At 44.2% G+C, this 14,314-nt stretch overlaps 5 protein-coding genes across 5 annotated transcripts; 2 read left to right on the forward strand and 3 right to left on the reverse strand.

The window, feature by feature from the left end:
* Positions 1 to 3,119: 3,119 nt before the first annotated feature.
* On the forward strand, positions 3,120 to 3,500 carry LOC308272896 (histone H2B type 1-F/J/L; the record flags this gene model as incomplete). Its single annotated transcript, XM_080709933.1, has 1 exon — positions 3,120 to 3,500. One exon carries the CDS (start codon positions 3,120 to 3,122, stop codon positions 3,498 to 3,500), a length of 381 nt encoding a protein of 126 aa, XP_080566059.1.
* A 4,643-nt stretch (positions 3,501 to 8,143) lies between these two features.
* On the reverse strand, positions 8,144 to 8,455 carry LOC308272901 (histone H4; the record flags this gene model as incomplete). Its single annotated transcript, XM_080709938.1, has 1 exon — positions 8,144 to 8,455. One exon carries the CDS (start codon positions 8,453 to 8,455, stop codon positions 8,144 to 8,146), a length of 312 nt encoding a protein of 103 aa, XP_080566064.1.
* A 2,434-nt stretch (positions 8,456 to 10,889) lies between these two features.
* On the reverse strand, positions 10,890 to 11,300 carry LOC308272881 (histone H3.2; the record flags this gene model as incomplete). The annotated part of the gene is made up of 1 exon (XM_080709917.1): positions 10,890 to 11,300. The coding sequence occupies one exon, from the start codon at positions 11,298 to 11,300 to the stop codon at positions 10,890 to 10,892; it is 411 nt and encodes a 136-aa protein (XP_080566043.1).
* A 1,119-nt stretch (positions 11,301 to 12,419) lies between these two features.
* On the reverse strand, positions 12,420 to 12,812 carry LOC308272888 (histone H2A type 1; the record flags this gene model as incomplete). The annotated part of the gene is made up of 1 exon (XM_080709925.1): positions 12,420 to 12,812. One exon carries the CDS (start codon positions 12,810 to 12,812, stop codon positions 12,420 to 12,422), a length of 393 nt encoding a protein of 130 aa, XP_080566051.1.
* A 316-nt stretch (positions 12,813 to 13,128) lies between these two features.
* LOC308272893 (histone H2B type 1-F/J/L) lies at positions 13,129 to 13,509 on the forward strand (the record flags this gene model as incomplete). Its single annotated transcript, XM_080709930.1, has 1 exon — positions 13,129 to 13,509. The coding sequence occupies one exon, from the start codon at positions 13,129 to 13,131 to the stop codon at positions 13,507 to 13,509; it is 381 nt and encodes a 126-aa protein (XP_080566056.1).
* Between the last annotated feature and the right edge of the window lie 805 nt (positions 13,510 to 14,314).

A 14,314-nucleotide genomic window follows, 5' to 3' on the forward strand; every position in this document is an offset into this window, starting at 1 on the left:
AATTCCTTTTTCTTTTTTTCTTTTTTTTCTTTTTTTTCTTTTTTTTCTTTTTCCACTACTGGGGCTGGAACCCAGGGGCATTCTACCTTTGAGCTACACCTCCAGCCCTATTTTTTCTTCTTTATTTTGAAACAGGGTCTCACTGAGTTGGAAAGGGCCTCACTAAGTAGCTGAGGCTGTCCTCAAACTGCGATCCTCCTGTCTCAGCCTCCCAAATGCTGGAATTACAAGCGTGTGTCACCACACTCAGCTCTGAATTACCTTTTCTGTTCTCAAGAACCCAGCCAAGTGAAGGAAGCAATGAAAGCAAGCCCGGGCCACAAAGTCCAGGGCCACAAAGTCCAGATACATATTATCTTGAAGGACACTGGCATTTTCTCATTCATACTGAGAACCAGGGCAAGTTGGTGTTATCTGTAAAAAGGTGCTTTTCATGTGTACACAGGGACAGTTGCTCTTGGGGATGCTGGTCATTCTAAGCAAGCTGATGCTTCTGCAGCCTACCATGTAGAATAATATGCAGAATCCCTCTTGGAGCAGGGACAGGTGCAGAACTGAGGGCACTATGTAAAGGATAGGTGTTCTTCGTCCAGGCATAACAATCTCCAATGCCCAGGAGATTTGCAAGTGGACAAAATTTTATATGTTTTTTATGGGTTTCTGTGGTTCTCTGCAAGGTAGTCATACAATTATAGGACAGATTATCCCTGTAACATGTCAATATCCTTTACCTGTACCTCCAATTCAGGTAGACACCTCCATCCATACACCCCTCATCATCTGCCTTTGGTTCACTGAGTTACCCAGGCATTCATTTATATGCTAAGTGGAGACTAAATACCTGGTCTTGGCTGATCCTCTTGCCTCAGCCACATAGCAAATACTTCTTTCCAGACAAAATGTAAGGAAGGGGTTCAGCCCCCGGGGCTCAAAAAGAGCCAAGTGATTCTAACACAAGGAAAAGGTAATTAATCTACTTAGAAAGTGCCCTTTACAGCCAGCCATGGTGGCACACGCTTGTAATCCCAGCATTTGGGAGGCTGAGACTAGAGAATGATGGCTTGTGGACAGCCTCAACTATTTAGTGAGGCCCTCCGCAACTTAGTGAGACCCTGTTTCCAAATAAAGAAGAAAAAATAGGGCAGGGGATATAGCTCCGGAGGTCAAATGCCCCTGGGTTCCATTCCCAGACCTGCAAAAAAAAAAGAAAAAGAAAAAGAAAGGAAGTGCCCTTTTCATATGTCGGGCCTCTTGGAAAGCCACTTGCTCTACACCATGGTGCCTGAGGACTTACACTGAGGTGGGGTGGGGAGCTAAGCACCAGGGGCTTGGGGATGAAAAGTGCAAAAAAAAAAAAAAAAAAAAAAAGAGAGAGGAAGAATTTGCCCAAGAAACCCACTTCAGGAAAAATTGAATTACAATAAACTAAAAGCAAATCTGTTAACTAAAAGGTTCCTCCAGCCGGGCGTGGCAGCACACACTTGTATTCCCAGAGCTTGGGAGGCAGAGACAGGAGGATTGCGCAGGTTCAAAGCCAGCTATGCTGGCTTAAGAGAACCTGTTTCCAAAAATAAAAAAGTATAAAATAGGTCTGGGAGTGTAGCTCAGAGGTAGAAGGGTTTCCAGGAACCCCAGTACCACCAAAAAAAAAAAAAAAAAAAAAAAAAGTTCCTACATTCTACACTTCTTTCTTTTCTTCTATTTATTTTTATATTTTGCAAGAGTGGGGACCGAACCCAGGGGCATTCAATCTTCAAGTTACACCCCCAGCCCTATTTTTTATTCTTTATTTTGAAACAGGGTCTCATAGAGTTGGAGAGGTCCTCAATAAGTAGCTGAGGCTGGCCATCAATCTGCTATCATCCTGTCTCAGCCTCCCAAATACTGGGATTACAAGCATGCCCCACCACGCCTGGCTCTTCGTTTCTTTTAATAATTTTACTAGTTACAGAAAATAAATGTTTACTTCTGATTTTCCCTCTGTGGCCTTTTCCGAGACAGATGAGCCACACTGACTAAGAAATCCCAGCCGTAACCCGGTGTGGTGGCACAAGCCTGTGATAGCAGTACTTGGGAAGTTGTGACAGGACAGTAAGTAGTGGACTCTCAACCTAGTGAGATCCTGTCGCAGAATAAAAATGGGGGCTTGGGGTGTAGCTCAGAGGTAGAGTGTCTTGGGTTCGATCCCCAGTGCCAATAAAAAAAAAAGAAGGAAAAGTCAAAGAAAGAAAGAAGGAAGGGAGAAAGGAAGGGAAAGGGGGAGGGAGGGAGGGAGGGAGGCAGGGAGGAAGGAAGGAAAGAAATTCTAGCCCTAAATTTCTTTTATAAGCAAAGCTACTTTTATCTCCCAGGGATTTATTTTGGCCCTCGATTTTCTCGCAGTATTTGCACATTGTATATAAAATAGGGAACATTCTTCGAAATTGGCTGGGTGACAGCATGTTGCCTATATTTTTTTCAATTCCTCTTTCATTTCACACTGTTCTGGAATCTGGATCCAATCATAAATTTTCCAGGAGCTTTTAAAGAGGCCTAGGAATTCTTGGAGTTAACTGCATTGGGCTTTGTCTCCCTAGAATTCTTAAACATACAAAATAAACGCCTATTTTTATTTATTTATTTATTTATTTATTTATTTATTTATTTATTTATTTATTTTTGCGGGTCTGAGGATGGAATCCAATGGCATCAACCTCTGAGCCCTATTTTTTCTTATTTTGAAACAGGGTCTCACTAAGTAGCTGAGGCTGTCCACGAATCGGGATTCTCAGGTCTCAGCCTCCGGAATGCTGGGATTACAAACCTGCGCCACTACGCCCGGCTTGGAACGCCTACTTTCTAAAACCAAACAAGCAAGCTAGTCTGCATTGTTTCGAATGAAAAGAATCTATAATGAAACTCTTTAATTAGGTTAAAGAAACTGACCTGGTATTGGAAACTACACTCAGGATTTGACCAATGGGAGAGCAACTTTAGAGTCCTCCGTTGTACGCAACATCAACAGAAATGAACCAATCAGAGATAGAGAAATCAAGTCTTCATTTGCATATTCTTGGCTATAAGTAGACTGGCTCAAGCCTCTCGGCTGTTTCTTCCTTGCTGTACTAATCACAATAAGAATGCCTGAGCCAGCGAAGTCCGCTCCCGCCCCGAAGAAGGGCTCCAAGAAGGCAGTGACCAAGGCGCAGAAGAAGGACGGCAAGAAGCGCAAGCGCAGCCGCAAGGAGAGCTACTCGGTGTACGTGTACAAGGTGCTGAAGCAGGTCCACCCCGACACCGGCATCTCGTCCAAGGCCATGGGCATCATGAACTCGTTCGTGAACGACATCTTCGAGCGCATCGCCAGCGAGGCTTCCCGCCTGGCGCACTACAACAAGCGCTCGACCATCACGTCCCGGGAGATCCAGACGGCCGTGCGCCTGCTGCTGCCCGGGGAGCTGGCCAAGCACGCGGTGTCCGAGGGCACCAAGGCCGTCACCAAGTACACCAGCTCCAAGTGAGCGGCTCCTGACTACGCTCCTTGAACCCAAAGGCTCTTTTCAGAGCCACTATATTCTCATCTAAAGGGTTGCAATATTTTTCTTTCCAATAGCCTGTCACTTTGACATCTAGTTCCTTCTAATTCCCATACTAAGAAGCCTCGTTGCAAACAAGGCTTTCATCCCGCGTTTGGCCTGATGGAGGCAGGGTTGTGTGCAATACCGACATGTTTATGGTAAATATTTCCAATGCTTGCACACGTACTATCGGCAACTTGACTAATGATCAAGAACAGATGGAGATAAGCTTATAAAATTTTGCTTCAGAAAAATGGAGGTTGGTACAGCTCTTAGAGAAGCTGTCGCCGTTTTTAGTGTAACCCAGAGGCTTCTAAGGCAACAGTAATAATTTGAATTATTCTAAGAGTGGAAGTGTCCTTGTGCAGCCAGACGCCTTTCTGCCCGTTTGTGTCTGAATCCCTTACCCTCTTCCCTTTCTGCTCTTAGATTGCTTGCCAAACCTTTTAAGAATAAAAGGTTGAGGGTGAGGAAGGATGTTGCAACACTCCAATGAGAATGGTCATTGGTAATTTGGTTTATCTCACTAAACTTTTGTGTGTGGCACTGGGAATTGAACCCAGGGGCATTCTACCCCTGAGCTACACCCCCAGCCCCCCCCCCCTTTTTCTAAACAAGGTCTAAATAGTGGAGGGCCTCACTAGATTTTCGAGGCTGGCTACAAACCTGATTCTCCCTTCTCTGCCGTCTTGAATACAGAGATTACAAGCATAAACCACCATACACCATGCCTGGTTACTACTTTTTTTTTTTTTTTTTTTTTTTTTTTGGTGATACTTCGTGGTACTGGCCTTCTACCTCTGGGCTACACTCCCAGACCTATTTTATATTTTATTTGAGAACAGGGTCTCGCCAAGTTGCTGAGAGCCTCACTAAGTAGCTGAGGCTGGCTCTGAACCTGCACCATCCTCCTCTCAGCCTTCCAAGCGCGGGGATTACAAAAACGTGCGCCACCACGCCTGGTTTACTACTACTTTTAAAAGACCCTCCTCACCCTGACATGGTAGCCCATGCCTATAATCCCAGTACTTGGAAGACTGAGATCTGAAGATAAAAGCTTTGAGTCAGCCTCAGAAGTAGTGAGACTCTCATCAACATTGCCAGACCCTGTTTAAAAAAATAGAATAAAATAGGCTGGGTATGGTACACCTCAAAGGTAGAATGCCTGAGTTCAATGGTTCAATCTCCAGTACCAATGAGAGTGTGTGTGTGTGTGTGTGTGTGTGTGTGTGTGTGTGTGTGTGGTGTCCATCACTAATTTTTAAGACTAAGTAAGGTCAACTTCCCCACCCTAATTTGTTTAACAAACTAGTCCTGCAAAAGTAGAATTGTCAGTATTCAGTCACCTCAGTTTGCTTGCTAACCTGGCTATGGGATGCAGGAATTGGTTCTGTGGTCTCCCAATTCATGTGCCCTTAAAAATTTCCCAAGCCATTGTGGGGTAGAGCTTTTATGGGGAAGATATATGCAGTGAAGGTTTGGTTGGAGGCTTTTCACCCATAAATGACAAGGTATCTCAATAACAAATCACTCTTACTGTCCTATGGAGAGTCCTTAAACACTCCTAGCCTACCTCTTCAGCTTCAACATGATAGAGTTGCAGAGAAAATGCAGAGAAAATGCAGAGAGAAAAATGTATTTAAAGTTACCAAATTGCAATGGCATTTCAACTTAACTCCTCTTGATTTTAGTGTGAAATGATATTGAAACTACATTTGCATTCCAGTCATAGTGACTATTTATTTATTTATTTATTTAGTGGTACTGGAGTTCCTGGAAACCCTTCTACCTCCAGGCTATACTCCCAGACACCTATTTTTTATATTTTTATTTGGAAACAGGGTTTCCAAACCTGCGTGATCCTCCTGTCTCAGCCTCCCAAGCGCTAGGATTACAAGAGTGTGCCACCACGCCTAGCTTCATAGTGGCTATTTTAAAAGCACGCTTGATCCTGTATGACAGCTTCCTCTCCCTCAGCCCCTCCCCAGCTAAATCCCAAAACCATGTTCTTGTGCCTTGTAGAATCTGGGCCTCATCTAAATCCCCATGGAATCCAATCTTAGATTCTCCCCTTTGTGTTTTTTGTTCTCTCTCTCTTGCTCTCTCTCTCTCTTGCTCTCACATTTCTCTTCCTACCCATGTTTGAAACTGCCCATAATGCCTTCAGCTTTTAGGACCTTTGCATTTTTTCTCTGCCTGAAATAACCCCGATTCTACATAGCCCCCTCGTGCATACATTCACGTCCACAAACACAGGTAGAGAGGGAGTTTGTTAATGAACTCCCACTTCAGCTAAATCATCATGTTCTTGGTGAAATGTTTTGGTCTTTACTGGTATAGTTTCTCATAGCCCCAGAAAACTGTCTTCATATCCAGCCCCATACCAATCCTGAATAGAGGGCATGGAAGCCTTGGGGTCCAATAATAATAACAATAGCCAAAACAGTAATGTTTATAACGTGCCCTGCAATGGTCAAAATGTGTAGCAAATACTCGATTGTTATTTAGTACTAAATCTGAGGTAGTTAGTGCCATTCCATCTTTATGAGGTGTCCCAAAACCAAGATGGGTACTGGGAATATTTTCTATACTCTGTATTTGTAATTTGCCTAATGAAATAGATTATAAATATTTGGGGCTTATTAAATATATTTACTAAGAAAGTCAATGGAAATTTTAGAAATATCCAAAGTGCCTCAACAAAATTCATGGAGTTTTTTTCTTAAGGCTGAAAATCAACCTATTTTGATTGGCTCTTAAATATTGTGAGATTCAGTCCATTTTTCAGGCCTCTGAGAAAGAATTTTTTTCAGAATGGACTCTCTTGCATTCTGAGTTAGAAAATGTTAAAAACTGACGTAACGCCTTAAGAATAGAAGAATGTTCTGTCAATATATGGAGACAAAAAAACTCACTCATATTCAAGATGTCATTTGATATTATGTCTGCCCTTTTCTCTCAATCCTTAAAACTTGTGTCTCAGATCTCAGGCCCTGAAATCCCAGACCCCAGAGTCTTAAACAGGACTCAATGGACCCTGGGGTTAAACAGCTATAACAAAGAAATGCAACAGTGAGCCTAAAGATGTTTGCTTTTCAGTCTCCTGTATCTACCCTGATCAGTTCAAATTTGTAAAACAACTTTGCTCCTGGTGATGAATCAGGATCACCTTGTTCCTATCCAATTCAGTGTCATCAAAGACCTGCTCTCGGTTTGGTCAACACAAGAAAATCAGTAACTGGTTAGAAGAAACGACAACAACAAAAAAGTACTATGCTTAGATCTGATGTGACAATGTTTGACTCTCTCTCTCTCTCTCTCTCTCTCTCTCTCTCTCTCTCTCTCTGGTTTTTTTGTTATTATTTTCTTTTCTTTTCTTTTCTTTTTTTGTGGTACTGGGGATGGAACCCAGGGGCATTCTACCTCCGAGCTACACCCCCAGACCAATTTTTATTCTTTATTTGGAAATGGTCCCACTAAGTTGTGGAGGGCCTCACTAAGCTGAGGCTGGCTGCAAACCACGATCCTACTTGTCTCAGCCTCCCAAATGCGGCTCATTTCTGTTATTTTTAAGCATAATTTAGCTACAGAAAGAACAGGAAGCCAGACTTGTAGTTCAAAGGCAGAGTGCCCCTGGGCTCTATCTCTAGTACCGAAAAAAAAAGGGAGAGGAAAGAGAAGAAAGAGAAAAGAAAGACAGAAAGGAAGGAAGGAAGGAAATGTTCCCTCCGGATAACTACATGTCCAGATAAGCCTTCTTGATTTGAAGTGAGCAAATTTCACCAGGGAAGTGCCAGTCTGCACAATCAAAAAATTCTTCACGAAATATAACACACTAACAAAAATTGGGAAACTGACAGGCCTGGGAGATTTCAGGCTTACAATTGTTAAGAACAAGGAATGAAGTAGCCTACCTACAAACGCTTACTTTTCTCCTTTTTTCTTACAAATAGAGGAAAAGGTAGGACTTAAAACCCAGAAAACCTTAGGTTTAAGATGCATTATTGCAATTTGGCCTTCACGGAATGCCAAGTACCCTCATTTCTAATATAAGGTAAAACATGCATTAATAGAAGGCTCAACGGCTTTTTTTTTTTTCTAAGAGCATACAAAAGAACTATCAGTTGGTTTAACAAAAGCAGTAAAGCCAGGTGGATTAAAGGCAGAGCCAAGCTTCCATGTCCTACTTTCATAAGGGGAAGAAAAAATAACTATGTATTGGTACTGTAAGCTGTTTCTCCCCCAAAAATGTCTTCAGGTATACCCATCGCTTTGTTGCTCAATGGTAACGATAAGCCACTTGTTAGAAAGAGGCCTTGCTTAAACTTCTCCGAAAACCTAAATATAAACAGGACAGCACGAGCTTCAGATCTTCCCTGCAGTGGTCTAAAACGAAGCTCCGTCAGAATAGGGCAGGCGCAGAAAGCCTAAGCCACGGTATGCGGTCTGGTCCCTAAGGGGATACAAAGGGCGAGCACTAAAGCGCCGATAAAGGTACTAAGTGCAACTCTTTTGATTGAAAAGGTGGGTGGCCCTGAAAAGGGCCTTTGGTTAAAGTGATGAGAGCTGAGGGGAGCCGGGGTACTTCAGCCCCCGAAGCCGTAGAGAGTGCGGCCCTGACGCTTGAGGGCATAAACCACGTCCATGGCGGTGACAGTCTTGCGCTTGGCGTGCTCGGTGTAGGTCACAGCGTCACGAATCACGTTCTCCAGGAACACTTTCAAAACCCCGCGAGTTTCTTCATAGATGAGGCCAGAAATCCGCTTCACGCCGCCTCGCCGAGCCAAACGCCTAATGGCGGGTTTCGTAATGCCCTGGATGTTGTCGCGCAAGACTTTACGATGGCGCTTAGCGCCACCCTTGCCAAGGCCTTTACCACCCTTGCCGCGTCCAGACATGACTGAAGACTTGAAGGCTGCAGACAATGCAGACAGAGCTGGCCATACGTTCCTTTTATAATCAATTTGCGGACCTGTTTGGGAACCTCAACGTGAGGGGCGGAAACCAAGGCAAGTCCCCGCCCATCTGCGCATTTGTCTCCTGCGCAGACACTAGAGATGCCCAAGAACCTGAAGCAACTGAAGTCTGGGGAAGGAGTATTCCGGTTTGTTCGAAAAGCTTGGAGACAATAATCCGGGCAGCAGTTCCCGAAAAGAAGTTTGACACTTGCTATCAAATATCCCAGAGTGTGAAATAATATGTTCCAATAGTTCTTGCAAAGCGCTTTAAGTATAGGTTTCAGCAATTCATATGTTTAAGACTATTTTTTATATTGTCTTGTGGTTATCAATTTACCTAAACTTGCTCTTTGGCCTGCAGGCCTACTGAGGGACTAAAAACCGGAGGCCGGTGAGAGGATGAGAGGAGTGAAAGAATGAACTTGGTCCTTATGTTTACTAGCCTTTAACTGAACTGAAGGATTTTTCCTCTTAATTCAGGCAATGAACTGATTGGTAAAAAGTGCAATTTATTCATCTCGCATTGAAGTCAAAAGCTCAGAATATTTAAACCTTCCTGCAGTGATAATTCATAGCTATGTGGATTGTTCTGGTTATGCATTAATTCTGTTATCAATAAGCACATACGTTAATACCTCACTACATTTGATTTTTTATAATGTGACAGTATGACAAAAGCCAAAAAATGGCTGAAAGGAGTTAACAGCTTCATAAAACTATGCAAAAATAGTCGAAAATTTTTACATCTAGGAAACCCCAAAGGACTTGCAAGATTCTGGGCTCCATAAATGTTTTAAAAATTCTATGAATGTTAGGATAAAAATTACATTAGTAATGACAATCTGACAAAGATGTATAATGCTGAATACAAATTATTTTTCTCCATTAATAAAGGGTAAAGAAATTATTTACTCTCATGGAGAAATAATGAGTCTAAGTTTTTACTCTATAATTCTTCTAGGGATTAAGGAAAGTTTCCAGTTTTTCCCTGGGCATCAGTGGGAAGGAGATGAGCCCAGGGACACATTACCACAGGGCTATATCCCCAGCCTTTTTACTTTTTAATACGGGGACTCGCTAAGTAGCCCAGGCTGACCTTAAACATACCATGCTCCTGCATCAGCCTCTTTAGTGGTCTAATTTAAATTTTAAAGTTTAAATTGGTTGGCTGTTAAGAAAAAAGACAGAAGGAATTTTCCCAAATACATTCATTGATCAAGACAAAGTGAAGAGTACCTAATCTGTGCAGACAATTCTGACCACAAATGCTTACCCAAAATTAACAGAGATTCTCATCTAATACTTTTGTGCTTGACAAGGTGGTGCATGTCTGTGATCCCAGTACTTCAGAGGTTGAGACAGGATTGTAGATTCCTGGCCAGGCTCAGAAAGGTAGCAAGGCTCTCTACAACCCAGGCCATTTCAAAATTAAAACAAACAAATAAATAGAGTAGGGGGTGTAGCTCAAGGATAGAATGTCCCTGGGTTCATTCCCAACCAAAATGAAAATATATATGTATATTAAAGGATAAGCCCAAGGGGAAACATCTAGAATTTTATTATGTATTTATTTTTGCAGCACATGGGGTGGAACCCAATAGTGTAAGTAGTGAGCCTTTTTGCTAGTTTTAATCCTAGTATAAAATTCATATTCAGCAACTATATACCTAATTAAAATTGAATAGTTGGCATATTAATGCTTATCAGTGGATTCTTGTGCTTTTAAGAGGCCCCAAGGCACAGGACTTCGTACGTAAGCTACTTTCTGGGAACAAAGCTAAGACAGCAAAGACTGCGCAGCTTTCTGCAAACGTCCTAACTTGAAATTAGACTGGAAACCTTAGCTGTGGCCACATCTGCCAGTCTCCAAGGTGGAAAAAATACTGCCAAGGATTCGGAAGTGCCAAGTGTTAGGCCTTCAGACAACCAGCGGCAGATCACAACAGCAAGCCTTTGGTCTGGCCACGAACCCTAAGAAAGAGGGATACAAATAGGAACCAGCCACTTTGGGCTGGGCCTGAGGAACCTGAGGGTTTATGCGGCAAGGGGCCAGAGGTGCAGAGTAGATACCGGGCAATGGCCCCCTCAGGTTGAAAGGGTTTCCAGGTGGAAGAAATCAAAACCACTACTCAAAACGTAGTGAGTGGGAAAGTGACGACTTAAAAGCCCTTGGGGCAAGACTACCAACCAGACCTGCAGCAGGTATGCCAGAGTCAGTATTACTTGAATTGAGGACGTCTCAGGTGTCCCAAATCATACTCTGGCAGGAAGTAAAGGCCCACTTTGTGCTTTTAGCAAAACAGCTCTTCCATAGCGAAGGTGGGTGGCTCTGAAAAGAGCCTTTGGGTTAAGAACAACACTCACAACTTCTAACTTATGCCCTCTCCCCGCGGATGCGGCGCGCCAGCTGAATGTCCTTGGGCATGATGGTGACGCGCTTGGCGTGGATGGCGCACAGGTTGGTGTCCTCGAACAGCCCCACCAGGTACGCCTCACTCGCCTCCTGAAGCGCCATCACGGCCGAGCTCTGGAAGCGCAGGTCGGTCTTGAAGTCCTGCGCGATCTCGCGGACCAGGCGCTGGAACGGCAGCTTGCGGATCAGCAGCTCGGTGGACTTCTGGTAGCGGCGGATCTCGCGCAGCGCCACGGTGCCGGGGCGGTAGCGATGGGGCTTCTTGACGCCGCCCGTGGCCGGCGCGCTCTTGCGGGCCGCCTTGGTGGCCAGCTGCTTGCGGGGCGCTTTGCCGCCGGTAGACTTGCGAGCTGTCTGCTTTGTGCGAGCCATTTCTACGAGGAAAGGAAGAGGAGGTACTTGCAAAATGTGAGACCGCTACCTTCCTCCAGAGTATATATAAGGGGAGTCCCGTTCTGATTGGACCAAGTCCTTTCGGAAAGCCGTGAAGGTATTGGTGGGGACTTAAGCTTCCTGATCACATGATCATACTCTAAAATTACATCTTTCTCTAACAGTCCCCTTTAACTGTTGTTTTCAATCGTTTTTCCTCGTCCTGTACTTACCCCTTGGAAAATTGCCTTTCAGTTTTCTACGCATAAATTTGCTTATTCAGTAGGATATGCTGCTCGCATTTTTTTTATTTTGGCGCTAATAACTGGCCTTTTCAAGGTTTTCAAAGGCTCTCGGTAGATGTGATTGCCCAGATTTTTTTTTAACCTAATTCAGCTAAAAAGGCTAACAACGCCAAAGCCTTCTTAGAGTAACTTAAACTAATGAATATTTGCCCTAAATCATGGACTGTGATTACCATGAAGCAACAATATGATGCTATGCTACATGAAGACGTGTTTCTTACTAAAACATTTTCATAAGGGAGCACTTCTCAACAGGTCAGCCTTAATGCAATACCCAGTCTACAAATGGTAGATTGACTGTTCAGTGTTTTCCTGAAGCCTATTTTAAGCTCTTACCTAATGAAAACCTCGCTTCTGGAAAGGCACTTAGTATCCCAAACTGCTGAGGGCGTGGAAATGCATAGTGAAGAGAAAGGATTTACTTTTTAATTTTATTTATTTCGTGGTACTAGTGTTCCTGGTCTTTTTACATTTTCATTTGAAAACAAGAACTCAAGCCAGACTGGGCTCGAATCTGCCAGGCTAGATTTTTAATTTACCGCAAATTACAAATGACTTGTGGGAAAAACAGATTTGCGTCTAAACGATCACGCAATTCTGACCCCTTGGAAATTTTACAGGGCTACAGTGAATGATGCATGACAGTGCAGAAGTAAAAAGCCTTCCTCATCCGCTTCTAGGACTGTACCAAGGATGATTGCACACCATGTCTATTTGAGGAAAAATGGAAGCCCTTTTAGTGAACACGTGGGTGGCTCTGAAAAGAGCCTTTGGTTGAAATTGACGTCAGATTTAAGATTCCAAATCTTGCGGCTTACTTGCCCTTGGCCTTGTGGTGGCTTTCGGTCTTCTTGGGCAGCAGCACGGCCTGGATGTTGGGCAGGACGCCGCCCTGAGCGATGGTCACCTTGCCCAGCAGCTTGTTGAGCTCTTCGTCGTTGCGGATGGCCAGCTGCAGGTGTCGCGGGATGATGCGGGTCTTCTTGTTGTCGCGGGCCGCGTTGCCGGCAAGCTCAAGGATTTCAGCTGTCAGATACTCCAGGACAGCAGCCAGGTAGACCGGGGCGCCAGCACCAACACGCTCGGCATAGTTGCCCTTGCGGAGCAGGCGGTGGACGCGGCCCACAGGAAACTGTAAACCCGCTCGGGAGGAGCGAGTCTTGGCCTTAGCGCGAGCCTTGCCTCCCTGCTTTCCGCGCCCAGACATAATAAAGATACAGAAAAGAGTTGGCGCGAAACAGAAAGGACCGAAGCAGAACTAAGACCAAGTGAAAAGTACTTATACTTGCAAAGAGGATTGTAAACTTCGCCATTTGATTGGTCAGTATGAATAAAACAATTTCAACCAATTGGAAGAAGCACAAGAGTCCCTTAATTTGCATTTCACGTTCAAGTGTCTTCACAATTGTCCAATCAAACTCTAAGGTTTTAAATGCCACATTTGCATAGAAGTCCTACAAATATAGCCAGTCTTGTGCATGAAACTTGCATTTTAATTTTATAAAACCTAAGTTCCTTTTGCGATGCCTGAGCCAGCGAAGTCCGCTCCTGCCCCGAAGAAGGGCTCCAAGAAGGCGGTGACCAAGGCGCAGAAGAAGGACGGCAAGAAGCGCAAGCGCAGCCGCAAGGAGAGCTACTCGGTGTACGTGTACAAGGTGCTGAAGCAGGTCCACCCCGACACCGGCATCTCGTCCAAGGCCATGGGCATCATGAACTCGTTCGTGAACGACATCTTCGAGCGCATCGCCAGCGAGGCTTCCCGCCTGGCGCACTACAACAAGCGCTCGACCATCACGTCCCGGGAGATCCAGACGGCCGTGCGCCTGCTGCTGCCCGGGGAGCTGGCCAAGCACGCGGTGTCCGAGGGCACCAAGGCCGTCACCAAGTACACCAGCTCCAAGTGAGCGGCTCCTGACTACGCTCCTTGAACCCAAAGGCTCTTTTCAGAGCCACTACATTCTCATCTAAAGGGTTGCAATATTTTTCTTTCCAATAGCCTGTCACTTTGACATCTAGTTCCTTCTAATTCCCATACTAAGAAGCCTCAAAGGGCGTGTTTTACAGTCCTATTTGTGCAAGTTAAAATGCTTTTCATTTCCCTTCCCTAGTTCCTTATGTAAGTAGGGTTGCCACAGTAAATCACAATGAGCTTACATTCTCCAATCCAGAAAGTGGGGTGGTTTGGGGATTTGGGTTTCCTAGCTATATGAAAATAATTTAATCATTTAACTGCCCTAGCGTACGCAGCCTATCTTTATTTTAAATTTTTGTTTTTTAGGCAAACGGAAACATTTTGGTAGATAGCTCAATGACAGGGACTTCCATTACCAACATCTCCATTTTTCTTTGATCGCATTGCCTTTTCCTTTTTTATTTACTTTATTTTTTATTTATTATTTATTTTTGGTGATACTAGGGATGGAACCCAGGGGTCGTATACCTCCGGGCTACATTCCCAGACCTATTTTATATTTTTTATTTGGAAACAGGGTCTCTTAAGCCAGCACAAGCTGGCTTCGAACCTGCTCGATCCTCTTGTCTCAGCCTCCCAAGCGTAGGGAATACAAGCCTGTGACAATGAGCCCGGCTCGCATTGACATTTTAATTTGCACTTTTTTTCCCCCCAGTACTGGAGACTGAACCCAGGGGCATTCTACCGACAAGCTATTACACCAGCCCTATTTTTTTTTCCTTTTTATTTATTTATTC

This window comes from Muscardinus avellanarius (assembly GCF_963383645.1).
Source record: "Muscardinus avellanarius genome assembly, chromosome: 14".
Classification (NCBI taxonomy): domain Eukaryota; kingdom Metazoa; phylum Chordata; class Mammalia; order Rodentia; family Gliridae; genus Muscardinus; species Muscardinus avellanarius.